The sequence below is a fragment of the Lepidochelys kempii genome, chromosome 14 (genome assembly GCF_965140265.1).
Source record: "Lepidochelys kempii isolate rLepKem1 chromosome 14, rLepKem1.hap2, whole genome shotgun sequence".
Lineage (NCBI taxonomy): Eukaryota > Metazoa > Chordata > Testudines > Cheloniidae > Lepidochelys > Lepidochelys kempii.
Genome location: NC_133269.1, coordinates 40,886,217 through 40,901,508, shown reverse-complemented (window position 1 = coordinate 40,901,508; position 15,292 = coordinate 40,886,217). Strand labels below are relative to the sequence as shown.

General features: G+C 52.3%; 2 protein-coding genes across 9 annotated transcripts in view; both read left to right on the top strand.

Moving 5' to 3' along the window:
• The window catches only part of MGAT1 (alpha-1,3-mannosyl-glycoprotein 2-beta-N-acetylglucosaminyltransferase), a 42,804-nt gene that overhangs the window by 6,425 nt on the left and 21,087 nt on the right, over positions 1-15,292 (top strand). For 4 of the 8 annotated variants that reach the window (XM_073311182.1, XM_073311173.1, XM_073311172.1 and 1 more), the window contains exon 1: positions 13,627-13,714. The exons of 1 other annotated variant lie outside the window; for it this stretch is intronic. The gene's annotated coding sequence lies outside the window, so the exon portion shown is untranslated. 3 more of the 8 variants (XM_073311174.1, XM_073311179.1, XM_073311176.1) reach the window with 3 other exon arrangements.
• On the top strand, positions 7,254-8,927 carry LOC140897525 (putative olfactory receptor 2B3). The gene is given in 2 exon segments (XM_073310242.1): positions 7,254-7,261; positions 7,991-8,927. Coding segments are annotated over 2 exon segments (945 nt in total).

Genomic DNA, 15,292 nt, shown 5'->3' with positions numbered 1-15,292 from the left:
TACCAGGCTCTGTTGATGAAATCATACCCCTCCTGGGGACCCATCTGTGATGGGTTTACCCACAGGGTGCCACCTGGAAATGGGGTACCACTGAGCCCTCTGACCCACCAGCCTGGGCTCCCTCTCAGACTGTGTTGCTGTGACAAGTTTCAAAACCCTCCAAGCTTGCACTTTCACCAGCGTTCACACGGGTGGGGACACACCCAGCTGCAATTATATGCAGACTCTCTAACCACCAGCCTCCCACCTAAGACCCCAGAGCAGTACCATCCTGCCTGGTCAAATCTGGCCAGTACATGGGTTTAATACCTGGTCTGCTTCTCTCTCAATGTGAAGAGGTCCATACACACTTGTGGTAACCAGGCCAAGATTTTCCCCAGACACCTTAGTCAAACACACATTGGTTTGGATTAAAACATAAAATAAGTTTATTAATTACAAAAGATAGATTTTAAGTGATTCTAAGTGATGGTAAACAGATCAAAGCAGATTACCTAGTAAATAAACAAAACCGCAAACTGAGCTTAACACACTAGATAGGTAGAATATGAATTAGCAAATTCTCCCCCTGAGTGATAAAAAGACTGGCATATTTTTAAGGCACAAGCTGCCTTGGCTTTGTAGCTTGGGTTTCCCAGGTTTTCATACAGAGGCTAGAAATCCCTTTAGCTTGAGACCATCACTTCCCACAGTCCAGTCTTTGTTCCTCAGGTGTTTCCAGGCGTGTTGTTGTAGGGGGAGTGAGGTCCCCTCATGATGTCATTTCCCCCTTTTATTTCTTCTTCCCACTTGCTGGAAAGCTCTTTTGCTGTGACCTGGGACAAACAGTTCCTGTTGTGTAGTGCTAGCTCGGAGAGGTTTCTGTTGTCCACAGTTCCTGGGGTCATCCTCGTGCTTGTGTGTGTTTCCTCAATAAGCCAGTCACATTGTTTGGCCTTTTGACTGTTGTACCTGAAAGGCTTCTTGTGGGTGTTTTCAACCTCACGTCAGGTTTCAGTAACACACACATCGCCAAACTTCATCACTTCACACGCAACGACAGCACACATCATCCAACGAGATATTACTGTCTAGCAGATCAGGACTTTTAGAATGACACCTCACAAGGCATCCTTTGTACAAAGCACATCCTAAATACATGACAGTGGTGAATATGCGGGTGCCAGGGTGTCACACCGTTTATTACAAATCATAATGTAAATAGTCTATACAAACTACCCCAACCATGGTCTATATCACCCCTACTTTTCCACAGCCTCTCTTCTGGGCGTTTCATGCCCTTAGCGCTCGCTCTGTTCCCTGGGTTCCAGCTCTCAGGCCCTGGAGATGTCAGTGGGGGATCTCCTCTGCTGCTCACCTGCCACCCGCTGTATCCAGCCCTTGGGGAGGTCAGCCGGCAAACCCCTCTGGCTGATCTCCTCCCTTTAGCCTTTAAGTCTCTATCTCACTGGGTCTCTCTTCTCTCATATCCTCCGTGATCCTCTCCACCCCTCATGAGCTGCCCTGAACTCTTAATTGGCCAAACTGAGAGCACCGGCCCAGGGGAGCAGGGTCTGCTTCATTGCTGGGGCCAGCTACCCTGTGACAGACCTGCAGGCAGACAGACAGATTTCCCTGCCATTGGCACATGCCCTTCCTAAGCCACAAAATATACTTCAGCTTATTTGATCTGCATCCTCTTATTAAGGATTAGCTGGCCGCATGGTATTTGGGTAAGATCTGAGACTCATATTGACCTGGGGATAAGTGTCTGGGCCTTTGGGATTGGTGAGCTTCCCATACGGTAAATCAGGTTTTCAGTAACCTCCCACTCTATTAGACCTGTTTGTCTAGATGGGAGCCAAGGGCTGAAATTTCTTAAGGGGACTAAGCTGGCTTCTTGTTAGCCAGTGTGGTACTACAGAAGCTCTTTTGTTACTGGCTAATTATAGAATAAACCAGCATTTTGTGGCAAGGGTCTGCCCTATTTCTTGCAGTCTGCCCTGAGTGTGGCATCCTCAGTGTGGCCCATCCAGCCATCCGGTCACAGTCAGCAAGGTAAAATAGCTACTGCATAGACAGGTATGGCACTTCGGAATCCTGCAGATAACACCAGGAGCTCCTTGCTCTGTTTATGTGTAGTTCTTCTCAGGAGCCAAGGCAATGGGTTTCTCCCAGCCACCTGGAAAAAGAGGCGGGAAAGAACTGTTCCCACCCTCTACTGTGAAGCATCGCAAGCCAATTACAGCAGTAGCGAGGCGTCAAAGTACGTAAGAACTTCAGATGAGATCAGCAATTTCCGTCCGATGCAAACTCAGTCTTTAGTCCATTTCGGGTTTTTTTTTTTTTTGCTTGTAAGGGTTCATGTAAAGATGTCGATACTGTTGCCAAATTAGGCAGAAATTTACCATCGTCATTGAGCAGTCTTAAGAATATAAGAACGGCCATACTGGATCAGACCAAAGGTCTGTCTAGCCCAGTGTCCTGTCTTCTGACAGTGGCCAATGCCAGGTGCCCCAGAGGGAATGAACAGAACAGGGAATCATCAAGTGATCCATCCCCTGTTGCCCATTCCTCTGCAATGTATGAGGCCATTGGCCCTTCTAGCCCTGTAGGTCCACTCCCTCCACCCTCCACCCAAATTCACAGGCTCACAAACCCCTCCCCACAATAATAGATCAGATTTCCTCTCCACTCCCTGTCAGAGAGCACCTGATGAAGGAATATGCAAATATTCTGCTCTCCCTTGCACACATGGGGAAACTGAGGCTCAGCGGGCAGACAAGGCTTGCCCAAAGTCAGTGCTGGAAGTAGGAATGGAACCGAGGGGCCCAGTCCAGTGGGCAAACCACTACACCATGCTGCTTGCAGAAGGAAATGCTTATTGGACTAGCCAATGTGAACTAGGTGCACTTGCATGGGCCCCCCTGCAACTCCATGCACCAGGTCGCAACATCACTCACTCAGATTTGGCCCGTCCAACCACCCCACATCACCTCTGTCAGAATGGAGGGTTTGGCGCGGGATCGTGCGAGTGAGGGCAGGGTGGTGGGAGGGAGCGGAGTGGAGTTGGGTGGTCAGGGTTGGGAGAAGCTGCCTTCATTTGGGATGGGAGCAGACTGCCGAGCCAGGGGGTGTGCCAGTGAGTGGCCAGGAGGGGCCCGGTGGTGGGGATGAAGTGCTGAGGGTGAGTTTTAGGGTGAGTTAGGGAGGTGCGGGGGAAGGGTTGTGGGTGAGTGGGGAATGCTGGGAGGAGGGGTGAGTTGGGAGAAATGGGGATATTGGGGGGAAGGGGTGGGGGGCTGGGATTTTGCAGACTGCGCCCAGGGGGACTGAGGTGTTGGGGGCTGCAGTGAGCTGGGTGTATATCAAGGCTGCTGGGATATGTGGGGTGTGGGATGGGAGGGATATCCAGGGGTCTGTGTGGAGTTGGGGCCTTTTGCTGTCTAGTTTATAGAAGGTGGGGGGACCCCCAAATTCCACGGTGCACAGAGCCCTCAAAATCTTTAATCCAGGCCTGCCTGGACTCCACCCCAAACAGCCCTTAGCTGAGTTTCAGCCTATTCTCACTTTCCCCAGGATCCCCACACACATTCTTCTCCCACTTGGTGGCAGGGGGCTGGTAGCTTTCGCACACCCCTAGATGGTCCTCCAGGTTCCCATACATGTTAGCAAAGGGAATTCTGGATGCCTGGGGGTGCCTTGTTCCCACCCACCCATTTCTGTGCCTGATATTAAGTCACCGAGTATTGCTCGGAATCGATAGCTGAAGAGAATCCAGGAGTCCTGCCTCCCAGCTCCCTGCTCTAACCCACACCCCTCCCAGAGGTGGGAAGAGAACCCAGGCGTCCTGGGGGTCGGGGCTGTAACTTCCAGACGTTGCTGCCGTGCACTAACCCCAGCGTCCTGCTCTCGACGCTGACTCACTCTGAGAACTGTCTCAGCTCAACTCACCCCATGGGAAGGGAGAATCCCTGCTCCATGGCTCAGCGCACCGCAGGGTTTGGGCTGGGGTCACAATGCCAGCGATGGGTCTGAGGGCTGGGAGATGAGACCTGGGGTCTAGGGGAGCCCTCGGTATAGATGGGGCTGTGACTAGAGCAGGGGTTGTGGCCCCAATCCTGGTGCAGTGCTCAGGGGCTGGGGTTACTCCTCCCCAGGCGACTCTCCCCTAGACGGCATTGCTGGAGGAGTCTCCTGGCCAATTTGGTGCACGGAGTCCCTGGGGCAGTGCAAACCTCAGCAGCCAAGTCCCAGCCCTTTGGGAGGCTTCAGGGAGTCACAGCCCCCGGCCTCTTCCTGGCTCCAACGTCCATAAGGGCCCTGCCTGCTCCCTCTCCTCCACCCATGGCCATGTGCAGTCAGCGACAGCACACGGAGGAGCCTCCCACAATCACAGAGACACAGGGCCCTTCTCAGCTGTGCTTTGGAGCTGGGGCAGCTCGGGCATAGTGTGAGACCGTGCTCACGAGCCCAGAGAGAGACCCCAGGGCTGGGGTAGGTCAGGGAGCAGGGACACAGGCTGGGGATCCTACCTCCTTCCAGCCATCCACTGTACTTCTCCAGCTCAGTCCAGCTCTCTGGGTGTCTCTCCCCAACTCGCTATCCTTCTGCCAGTCTGTCTCTCTTTCGCTCCCTCTCTATCCTTCTACCTCTCCTCCATCCATCTCTCTGCAGATCTCTCTGCTCTTCTATCTGTCTCTGTATTGCTCCTTTTATCCATCCTTCTCTCTGCCTTTCGTTCTGTCCTAACAATTCACCTCTCGCTCCCTCTCTCTCTCCTCCATCCTCTCCTCTCTTGGACTCTCCCTCTCTTTTCCCGTCCGTGCTCGTCTGGCATCCATCAGTCCATCCACACTCTCTCTCCATTCCTTTCCTTCTATCCATCTCTCTCTCTCCTCCCCATCTCTGGGATTTCTTTCATTCCTTCACTGTGGTCTCCGGGCTTCTAGGAGACCCTGCCAGCTGAGAGAGGTTCAGGATATCTCTCCCAGCCTGGGGCAACCTGCCCACTGGTACTTCACTCACACACCGAGCAGACTTGGTTCCATGGATCGGGGGGGAGCTACCCTGTGACCATGCAACACTGGCTCTGAGCATCCAGTTTGCCACATTCCCCTCCTTTTGAGACCCGCCCCAGGAATGTGTGTGTGTGTGTGGGGGGGCAACATTTGCAGCCTCTGGGCTTCCAGAGCCAGATGCAGATGGTGCTGCCCCACAGCAGGGGACAAACTTAGCTGCCCTCCCTGACCCCGGAGCATCCTTTGACATTCAGCTCCACAGCTCGGGGCGGCCTCGTCCCAGGGACTGGGGGGCTCAGCACAGGGGAGCAGGGACTCCAGACTCTGTCCTGGCATCGGAGCATCTGAGCCGCCTGGAGCTGCCCGGGCAGGAGGCACCTGGGCAGAGCAGAGCCGGAGGTGAATGGAGGTGAGTCCGGGTTTTTCTCCACCTCTAGTTCATGCTTATTCCTGGGGAGGGTCCAAGGGCTGGGGAGCATGTGGGATGGTTAGATTTGTTAGCTCTGTGCAATGGGTCTGATAAAACTTCCCTGCGTCCCAGGGGTGCTGTGAGGATAAACCCATAAGAGATTGTTAGGTGCTCAGATACTGTGGTTCTGCAGAGCAGACAAGTGCCATTGATTGGTAGATTTGGTTAGGGTTGAAATCTTATCCAGGGCCCCCAACCCACAAACATGCAGGGATAACTTTGCACAGGTGAGTCGTTAATCACCTGGGTGAGTGTCTGAAGGACGGGGTTTGTAAAATGCCATGTAAACCTGTTGTCCCGTGAGGGGCCCTGATCCTGCAAAGATCTATGCACGTGCTTAACTTAAGCCCACAGGCAACCCCACTGTAAGTGGTTTGGGTGAAGGAGATTAGGGCAAGTAGAAAGCATGGGCCACATTTACAAAGGGATTTAGATGCCCTCAGATGCAGATGGGGGCTAGGTGCCTAACTCCTATTGGCACCAATGGGAGTTAGAAAATCTTTTCAGAAAATCCCACTTGGTGCCTATCTGCATATTTAGCCCTATATGAGCCCATAATCCCCCTGAAAATCAGTGGGATTTGGGTGCATCATTCCTTAAAGCTGCTTTGTAAACCCCAGCTCTAACTGCTCATAGGATCAGGGTCTACACCATTATTAGTGGTATTGGGGTTATTTTATTCTCACCCTCAGTGTTTAGATTGTGGCCCCTGTCCGTTGCACAGAGAAGTACATAAACATAATAGATTCAAGTTAAAGTGGCAGTAGAATCCTAGACTCCTAGACATGTAGGTCTAGAGGGTACCTCCAGAGGTCATCTGGGCCATACCCCCACACTGAGGCAGGAATAAGATTACCTAACCATACTTGACCAGTATTTGCCCAACCTCTTCTTAAAAACCTCCCAGGACAGTATGGCATTCCGGGGTGCAATCCAGACTAATGGGAGGTTGGGTCACCCCTGCCCTGCTACCTTGGCTGCCTCACAATATTTTGTTGTTGTAGCTTCCAATGTGGGTCGCTCACAAGCAGCCTGCCAGCATGCAGGACACACCCTGAGTGTCCGTGCATAGCCACAGCCATGGTCCAGCAACTCTGACCCCAGCAGCCTGTCCACAAACACCAGCCACACTCTGGCTTCCTGCAGCCATGGTTACCACTTGCAGGGTGACTGCAACAAACTCCCAGTTCCAAATTCCCGCCCAAGACCTGGGTTCTGCACTGCCCGGTCCCCTCCTGGACAGTTCAGATATTGTAGGTCCGTTGCCTCTCTAAGGAGATCAATATCCAACAGTTTGCTACTTTAAATGGAGTTACCCACACAATTCAGTTTCCATGCAGTTTGTATGATGGAATAAAACATGTTTATTTAACTACAAAGAGTTAGGTTTCAAGTGAGTAAAAGCATAAAACATTCAACTAAGAAATGGTTACAGAAGAAGTAAAGGTAAAACACTTCCTAGTACTAAAATTAACAAACTAGACTTGGCTCAAGGTGAAATCCCTTCCACATGTTCCCAGTAACATTGCTGAGCCAATTCTCAGACCAGGATCTGCTCCCAAAGTCCAAACGCTGTTTCTTTTGTCTTCTTAGGGGAAAGAGAGAGAGATGGATAGGGAGTGATACCTTGGGGTGTTTCTACCCCTCACTTTTATAGTCCAGTCACCCTTTGATATGCGTTTTATTGAGGGTTCTGCCTAGATAAAGTTCATTCCTGCTGCAAGTACAGAGACAAGGAGTCTAATGGTGAAGGAGATGCCATGCTGTTGTTTGCTTCAATGCAGATGGGGTTGTTCCTGCCCCCCTTCCTTGCCAAAGACTGGCCACTTGGTAAGTGATTGCCCATCAACTTTGATGACACCTGGCTAGACTCCTTTGTGTTTAAGAAACTGATTTTCCCAGACTTGTCTAGTAAATGCATTTCCGACCTAATGGACATGGAGAACAATTCATCACCATCCTCTTTACAACCTCTTTACAACAATTGATCACCATCCTCTTTACGACAAATTTTCACATATTTGAAGACTGTTGCCAGGTCCCCCTTCAACTTTCTCTCCTCTAGACTAAACATGCCCCGTTCTTTGACCCATAAGAGGGGCAGTTAGCAGTGCAAATTTGGGATCATAGTTAGGAGCCCCAGTCGCAACCAGGATCTATACAAATACGGAATAAAAGGAACAAAACAAAACAGCCTCTGTCCCAAGACCTTATAATCTAAGCATCCATTTATCTATCACATCCTATTGCTCCCACCAACTGCAACAGATCCAGTTTTCTAGGTCACTTTAATTCCCTGATATATGGATCCTCCTTTGTCACTAAGTGCCACAGAACCACTTTTCTGTGACAAAGCCATTCCCTGGCAGAAGGATCCTACCTGCCCCCCAACTGGCCCAGATTTTCTTTGACAAAGTCACAAGTGGGCATGGTTCATTCAGAGCAAATGGGGCTCCCCTTGAATGTGTAAATGGGGCTCCTTTCATCCTTATCTTTGTCCCTTCTCCCTGCAGGAGGAAAGAGGGAATGGGAGCTCCCAGTGGGAGTTCATCCTTTTGGGGGTCTCTGACCAACCACGCCTGGAGATGCTGCTTTTCATTGTCTTTCTGGTCTTGTACATCCTGAACTTGCTGGGGAACCTGGTCATCATTGTGGTCTTGTGGCTGGAACCCATTCTCCATACCCCTATGTATTTCTTCCTCAGCAACCTCTCTTTCCTGGACCTTTGCTACACCACTAGCACCATTCCTCAGATGCTGGTGAACTTCCGCAGCACCCACAAGTCCATCTCCTGGGCTGGCTGTGTGGCCCAGCTCTATGTCTTCCTCTCTCTGGGCTGCACCGAGTGCCTCCTGCTGGCCGTCATGGCCTACGACCGCTACGTCGCCATCTGCCAGCCGCTGCGCTACACAATTATCATGAGCCGCCGACTCTGCCTGCAAATGGCGGCCACCATCTGGTTGAGCGGCTTCGGCAACTCCATGCTGCAGGTCATCCTGACCATGCGGCTGCCCCGGTGTGGGCGGAACCGGGTGGACCACTTCTTCTGAGAGTTGCTGGCCCTGTTCAAGCTGGCCTGTGTCGACACCTCTGCCAACGAGGCCGAGGCTTTTGCTGTCAGTGTGATCTTCCTGCTGTTACCGCTGGGCCTCATCATGGTCTCCTACGGCTACATCGTCGCTGCCGTGTTGAGGATTTGCTTGGCCCAGGGCAGGCTGAAGGCCTTCAACACCTGCACCTCCCACCCAGTTGTGGTGTCGCTCTTCTACGGCATGGCCATTTTCATGTATCTACAGCCTCCGTCCAGCTACTCCCAGGACCTGGGCAAGATGGTCTCCCTCTTCTATGGCATCATCGCCCCCATGCTGAACTCGCTGATCTACACGCTGAGGAAGAAGGATGTGCACAGGGCTCTAAGGAGGGTGCTGGGGAGGCTATTCTGGATTAAGAGGACATGAGCCAGAGAAATGAGTTGGGACTGGCTGGCTTGGTTCTCTATGGGGCAGCAGCTCCGATCCAGCCTCAGGTCAGGGGACCAGGCAATGGGCTATGGAGCCTTTCCCATCTAGGAGGTCTGCATTTCAATCTCTCTGTTCATGTCCACACTGGGATTGGGAAACCAGAGGTCACTCACCATGAGCCCCAGAAGGCAGAAGAGCACATCAAGGCCTGGTGGACGGTGTTGGGCACCTCACTATGTCCTTCCTTGGCTCCATCCATGAACAAAGCTGGCCCTGCATGGAGGAGATGGAGTGATGTGGGCATCTGAGAGTCATCTCTCTGCACCAGATCCAGCCTGTACAGACCACACCCCTGCCCCCCCCCAATATAAAATACCTCAGATTCTCTCTTATTGGATATTGATCTAAAAAAAACCCACCAATGTTCCCCCTTTTCTATTTAATTCTCTGATATGGATAGTTTAGGGGCTTCTTCCCCCTTCTCAGGTTAAACCACAGCTACTTCGGCATTGGGAGGGAAACAGCTGGCGCCGATCATTGCTCCAAATTGTGGATGGGGTTAATGAAGGTGTTAAACTCATTAGAATCAACTTTCCCCTCAGATTTTGCCTCTTTTCTCTCTAATTACCAGATAGTGATCTAAAATCTCCTCAGACTTTCTCTTTATTGAATATCAATAGAAATTTCCCTCCATTTTGGGACTCCTCAAGTCAGGCACCATTCCCGCTAAATTATGGAATATTGATCTAAAATCCCCCCGAATTTGGCCATTTTTCTCTTTAATTGCTGAATATAGGGAAAGAAACTCTCTCACTTTGGGGTCTTTTTCCCCCCTCCCATTTTAAATTGCAGCAACATCTGCTTTTGGAGGGAACCAGCTGGCTTGAGTTCTCGTCCCACATGGTGGATGAAGAAAAAGAGGATGTTAACCCCCCTCTGATCAACTTTCTTCTCAGATTTGACCCCTTTACTCATTCTCAGAGATCTCGCACCTTCTCAAATGTTGTCCCTTTTCTCTCAGCTGTTGGATGTTCATATGAAATGGCTGCAGATTTGGGGTTCTCCCCTCCATTTTATGCTGCAAGAAATTCTCCTAGTCTTGGGAAGAAGTGATTAGGCCAAATCATTACCCTATGGGGTGAATGAGTGGGGGGAGGAGGTTAAACATCCCAATGAACAATTTCCCCCCCCCCCTTTTCTCTTGTGTAAATCAAAACCAGTGTGTTTGCTGATTCGAGTGACTTGCGCAATTCTTAGCATGCATCAAGGCTAGAAACCTTCACGCCTCCAGCTGGTAGTTGACCTGACAGAGGCTGTCCATCACAGTTACCCATATGAGCACCATCTCTGAGCTGTCCATCTTCAGCTTCCGCCCACTCCCAATTGCCATGAAATCTTCATATTCTGGGTCCAACCTCCCCTCCCGTCTCTCCTGCTAGAGCAGAAAACCCATAGGGACTCTGGAGTTGTACTGTGGGCAGCAATGCGTCTTGGGAAACGGGGCATAGATATTAAAGAGCTGCTTCCTTTCCAAGAAGACAGAGACCAGGGAATCGATGAGATTAAGGCCTGGTCTATCATGGAGGATAGGTCCATTGATCACTATTAGCCAAGATGGCCAGGGATGCAACCCCAACCATGCTTTGAGTGTCCCTAGCCTCTGACTGCCAGAAGCTGAGAATGGACAACAGGGAATGGATCACTTGATGATTGCCCTGTTCTGTTCATTCCCTCTGGAGCACCTGGCATTGGCCACTGATAGAAGACAAAATACTGGGCTAGATGGACCATTGGTCTCACCCAGTATGGGCGTTGTTATGTTCTTATATACTAAAAATTAGATTGACCTAGCTACATTGCTCAGGGATGTGAAAATGTTTTTGCCCTGAGCACCGTAGTTAGCTCAACCTAACCCCGGTGTAGACACAGCTAGGTCGAAGGAAGAATTCTTCTGTCAACCTAGCTACTGCCTCTCAGAGAGGTGAATTAATGACATCAATGGAAAAACCCCTTCCATCGATGTAGGAAGAGTCTACAGATACCAGCTCTGTGTCAGGGATGGCCACTAACAGAGCTGTCCTTAGGATTTATGGGGCCCTACATAGTATTATTAAACTGGTGCCCCTATGCCTGACTGGGGACAGACACCACCCCTGCCTGTGGACCCCCAGAAGGGAACCCCCCCCCCATTGCTGACACACACCGAGCTTCGTAGTTAGTAGATGCTGCGGCAGCCCGGGCTCACAGCCCTGAGGGGTGGGACGAGGCAGGAAAGGATACCAAACCGCCCGGCCCCAGTCACAGTTATGCACAGAGACCCCTGTACCCCCTCCCTCCCAGTGGTGCCTCAAATTTTCAGGTGTCCTAAGCAGCCGTGTATACCATGTATGGCTAAGGACAGCCCTGGCCACTAATCTCTGAGGCTTGCGGAGCAGGATCTTAGAGCATGGGAATTTGTGACTCTTTCTTTTTGCGATGACTTTTAATATTTGCCTGAATAATCTTCTTTAAACAGCAGCTCCGGAGAGAATAAAGTCCCTGCCCAAAAAAGAGCTTAGCAAAGGATATTTGGCTGATGTGTAACCTTGTACTATTTGTTAAAGGACTTGAGGATCATTTGGGTTGAAAGGGGCTGTACACCATTCTCAGCGGCTCCATTCAAGATGTAGCTGGGAGGCAGCAATGTCCAGTGGTTAGAGAGGGGCTGCTCAAGAAGGTAACGGAGAAGAAGGGAATTTGAAGCCAGTGGGAGTCTGGACTCCTGGCTTCTGTTCTGAGCTCTGGGAAGGGAATGGAGTCTAGTGAGTCAGAGCAGTGGGGAGAATGGGAGTCAGGGTTGATCCCTGGCTCTAGGCAAAAAAACCAAAAATTTGTTTGTATGTAATTAATTATAAAGCAATGAATGATAATAAAATAATGACTGTAATAAAACAATGATGACCATAAAATAAAAACATACATGGGCAGGCAGACTGAGTAAGACAGCGACATGAGGCACTTGTGGAGCCTCTAGGGGGCAGCTGGGGAGATTGTCAATATCGCTTCAGTTTAACAGGTGTATAAGGAGACTTGGCAGCATTCAAGTTTTATTTTTTCCATGTTTCGATGTTTATTTTTAAGCATTTTTTAATTTGCTCCATTTAAATCGTTGCAGTTGCGGGAATTAAGCAGGCTCAGCCACAAGGGGGTCAGACAATAATTAACGAGTTAATAGGCGTTGAGATTCAAAAAAGTTAAAGCTTTATTGGTGTTAAAACACATCATCCCCATCACATGTCTAAATATACAATGGAAATATCCCTAACATCAAACTGGAATAAATTCTCAAGCAGCCTTTTCCGTGGGTTGCCCAGCTGTTAATGTTGATTATTACTGATGTGGAAATGTTTTTTGTGGGGCTGTGTGTGTGCATGGTGAAATCGACATTTTTACTGATCAAAACCTAATCCTTCCAAGCCCAGTGTATAACTGGGAGGTGGGGGGAGGTTGATTTGGCTCCCCACTGATGCCACATACACCAGACGTGTGGCCCTGTGTGCACATGGGTGCAGGCAGGGACATAGGCCAGGGGCTGAATTACACTCCAGTCGAGGCAGGAGCATCTGCGGCAGATCCAGGGGTTTGGGAATAATGGGGGCGGGGCTAAGGGGATTGGAAGCAGGGGGAGGAGCCAGCGGGGAGGAGCTAGAAGCATGGGGCGGGGCCAGGAATCAGGGGGAGAGGTCAAGAGGGCGCGGCCAAGGCGGGGTAGAGGGAGAGACGGCCAGGAGGCAGGGGCGGGGCCAGGAAGTAGGTTCGGGGCCATGGGAGCTGGGAAGGAGACATGGGGAGGAACCATTATCCAGTCCCTAAGGTTCGCACTGAGGTTATATGGTACATTCCAACACTCACCCCACACCCCCGCCAGGGCCTAGTTTGGTTTCTCCCTCCCGATCCCACTGCCCAACAGAAAAGGTTCTCTTCACCTCCCCTCCCTCGGGCTGTACCACTGCCCCCAGTATAGGGGAATCGGAAGGGAAGAAACCAACTCTCAGCGCTTCCCCCTCCCGGACACACCAACATGATAGGCACGGCGGGGAAAGGGTTGTAACCGCGCTGCAAGAGGGGAGGTGGAATCCTCCCCCTCCTCCTGTAGGAGTATTCACCCCCCCCGTGTGGGATTGGACTGTTCCAGACCCCTCTCTCGGTGGGGAGTTGGGCGCGTCCATTCCTGGTGGGGCGTTGGGCGCGTTCTAACGTGGGGGGAGACATTGATAGTTACGTCAAATCCCTCTGAAAAAGGGGTGTGTGTGTATGGGGGGTGAATCCCATAGAGAGAAAGGGGGTCGTTACAGGATGGAGCCTCAGCCTGGGGGTAATTTTAACCACAATGGAAGCAGAGTTCTCGTTCCCCCCTGCTTGCGATCCGAATGGTTTGCTCCGCAGGAAACCCAGATCCTGCTGCGCCGCCAGGATCGAGCTCGTGGGGGTGGGCGGAGGGGGCGGAGTTCCGCCTGTGGGCGTGTCGAGGTTCCAGCGGGCCGCAATGAGCCGTTAGAAAGGGGGATGGGGGGTTTCTCACTGGGGGCGTGGCCCGAGGAAAATTCGAAAGGGGGCCTGACTCCCGGCCGCGCGGGGGAGGGAGGGTGAAGGAACGGGGCGTGGTCAGCCTAAAGCGTGGGGCGGGGCTAGGCTGGGGCGACGCGGGGCGGGCCGAGCGGTTGCTATGGGTTCGCTTCCGGCGCTGGCAGGCGGAAGTGGCTGGAACCTGGGGGCTGCTGCTGCTGTTGCCGAGGCGGCTCTGGGTCAGTGGGGAAGGGGCGGGGGGGGAGGCAGGAGCAGCCTCCCGTCCCCCCATATCTCCAGGCGGGGAGGAGTAAGGAGCTGCCCCCCATATCCTCGGGGGGGAGGAGCTGCCCCCCATATCTCCAGGCGGGGAGGAGTAAGGAGCTGCCCCCCATATCCTCGGGGGGGAGGAGCTGCCCCCCATATCTCCAGGCGGGAAGGAGTAAGGAGCTGCCCCCCATATCCTCGGGGGGGGGAGCTGCCCCCCATATCTCCAGGCGGGAAGGAGTAAGGAGCTGCCCCCCATATCTCCAGGCGGGGAGGAGTAAGGAGCTGCCCCCCATATCTCCAGGCGGGGAGGAGTAAGGAGCTGCCCCCCATATCCTCGGGGGGGAGGAGCTGCCCCCCATATCTCCAGGCGGGGAGGAGTAAGGAGCTGCCCCCCATATCCTCGGGGGGGAGGAGCTGCCCCCCATATCTCCAGGCGGGAAGGAGTAAGGAGCTGCCCCCCATATCCTCGGGGGGGGGAGCTGCCCCCCATATCTCTAGGTGGGGAGGAGTAAGGAGCTGCTCCCCATATCCTCAGAAGGGGGGAGGGGCTGCCCCCCATATCTCCAGGCGGGAAGGAGCAAGAAGCTGCCCCCCATATCCTCAGGAGTGGGGGGAGCTGCCCCCCATATCTCCAGGCGGGGAGGAGTAAGGAGCTGCCCCATATCTCTTCAGGTGGGGGGGGGGAGGAGCTGCCCCTCCCCCCCCCATCCTGGGCAGAGGGCGCAGAGCTGGAAAGGAGTCTAGGAGCTGCGGAGAGGGGTAATCTGAGGAGATTGTCCGAGGAGGGAAAAGAGAGGCCGCTGTGCCTCTGTCCCCCAGGTGCAGGTGGACCTGGGAACTCAAGGATGAATAAATATACTACTATGTGGAGGGAAGAGAGAGGTTTCCAATGGGCAAAGGCGCCATCGGGCTGGAGCTCTGTATTAGGGTGACTGTCCCATGGGATTGGAGGGGTTGTTGGGGTGAACGTCCTTTGGGAGCAGAGTGAGGCAAAAGATTCTGCAGGGTGGACAGGGCAGAGTGAATGTACCATGGGGCATGGACAGGAGGTGAGACCAGATGGAAATCCCACAGGAGCAGTGGGCAAGCGGCATAGTGGGTGGATGGGAGGAGAGGGGGGCATTGGTCAGATATAGTACAGGAGGGTAGGTGGAGACAGCATACCATGGGAGCAGTGTGTGGGGGACCTTTGGGGAGGGGCATATTGGGCAAGCATATCACAAGAGTGGAAGTGAAGATATTGTGAAGACATGATTGGAGCATAGTTGGGGAGGCATTATTGGGTGGATATACCACAAGAGAGGAAATGGAGCTATCCATAGGAGCAGAGTGTGCGTGGGATAATAGGTGGCTATATTCCAGGAGAGGAGGAGGTTGATTGACTGTAATAGGGTTGTAGGGCCCTGGCTGTGTGATAGATGCTGTTAACATTGGGATTACAGAGCAGGAAACTAACCTTGTCCTTAGAAGCAGGTTTTTGTGTGAGGGGGCAGAACTAGGGAAGTAGGGCTCAGTGGTACTTATCAGTATGGAGGTAAAGTGGTAAA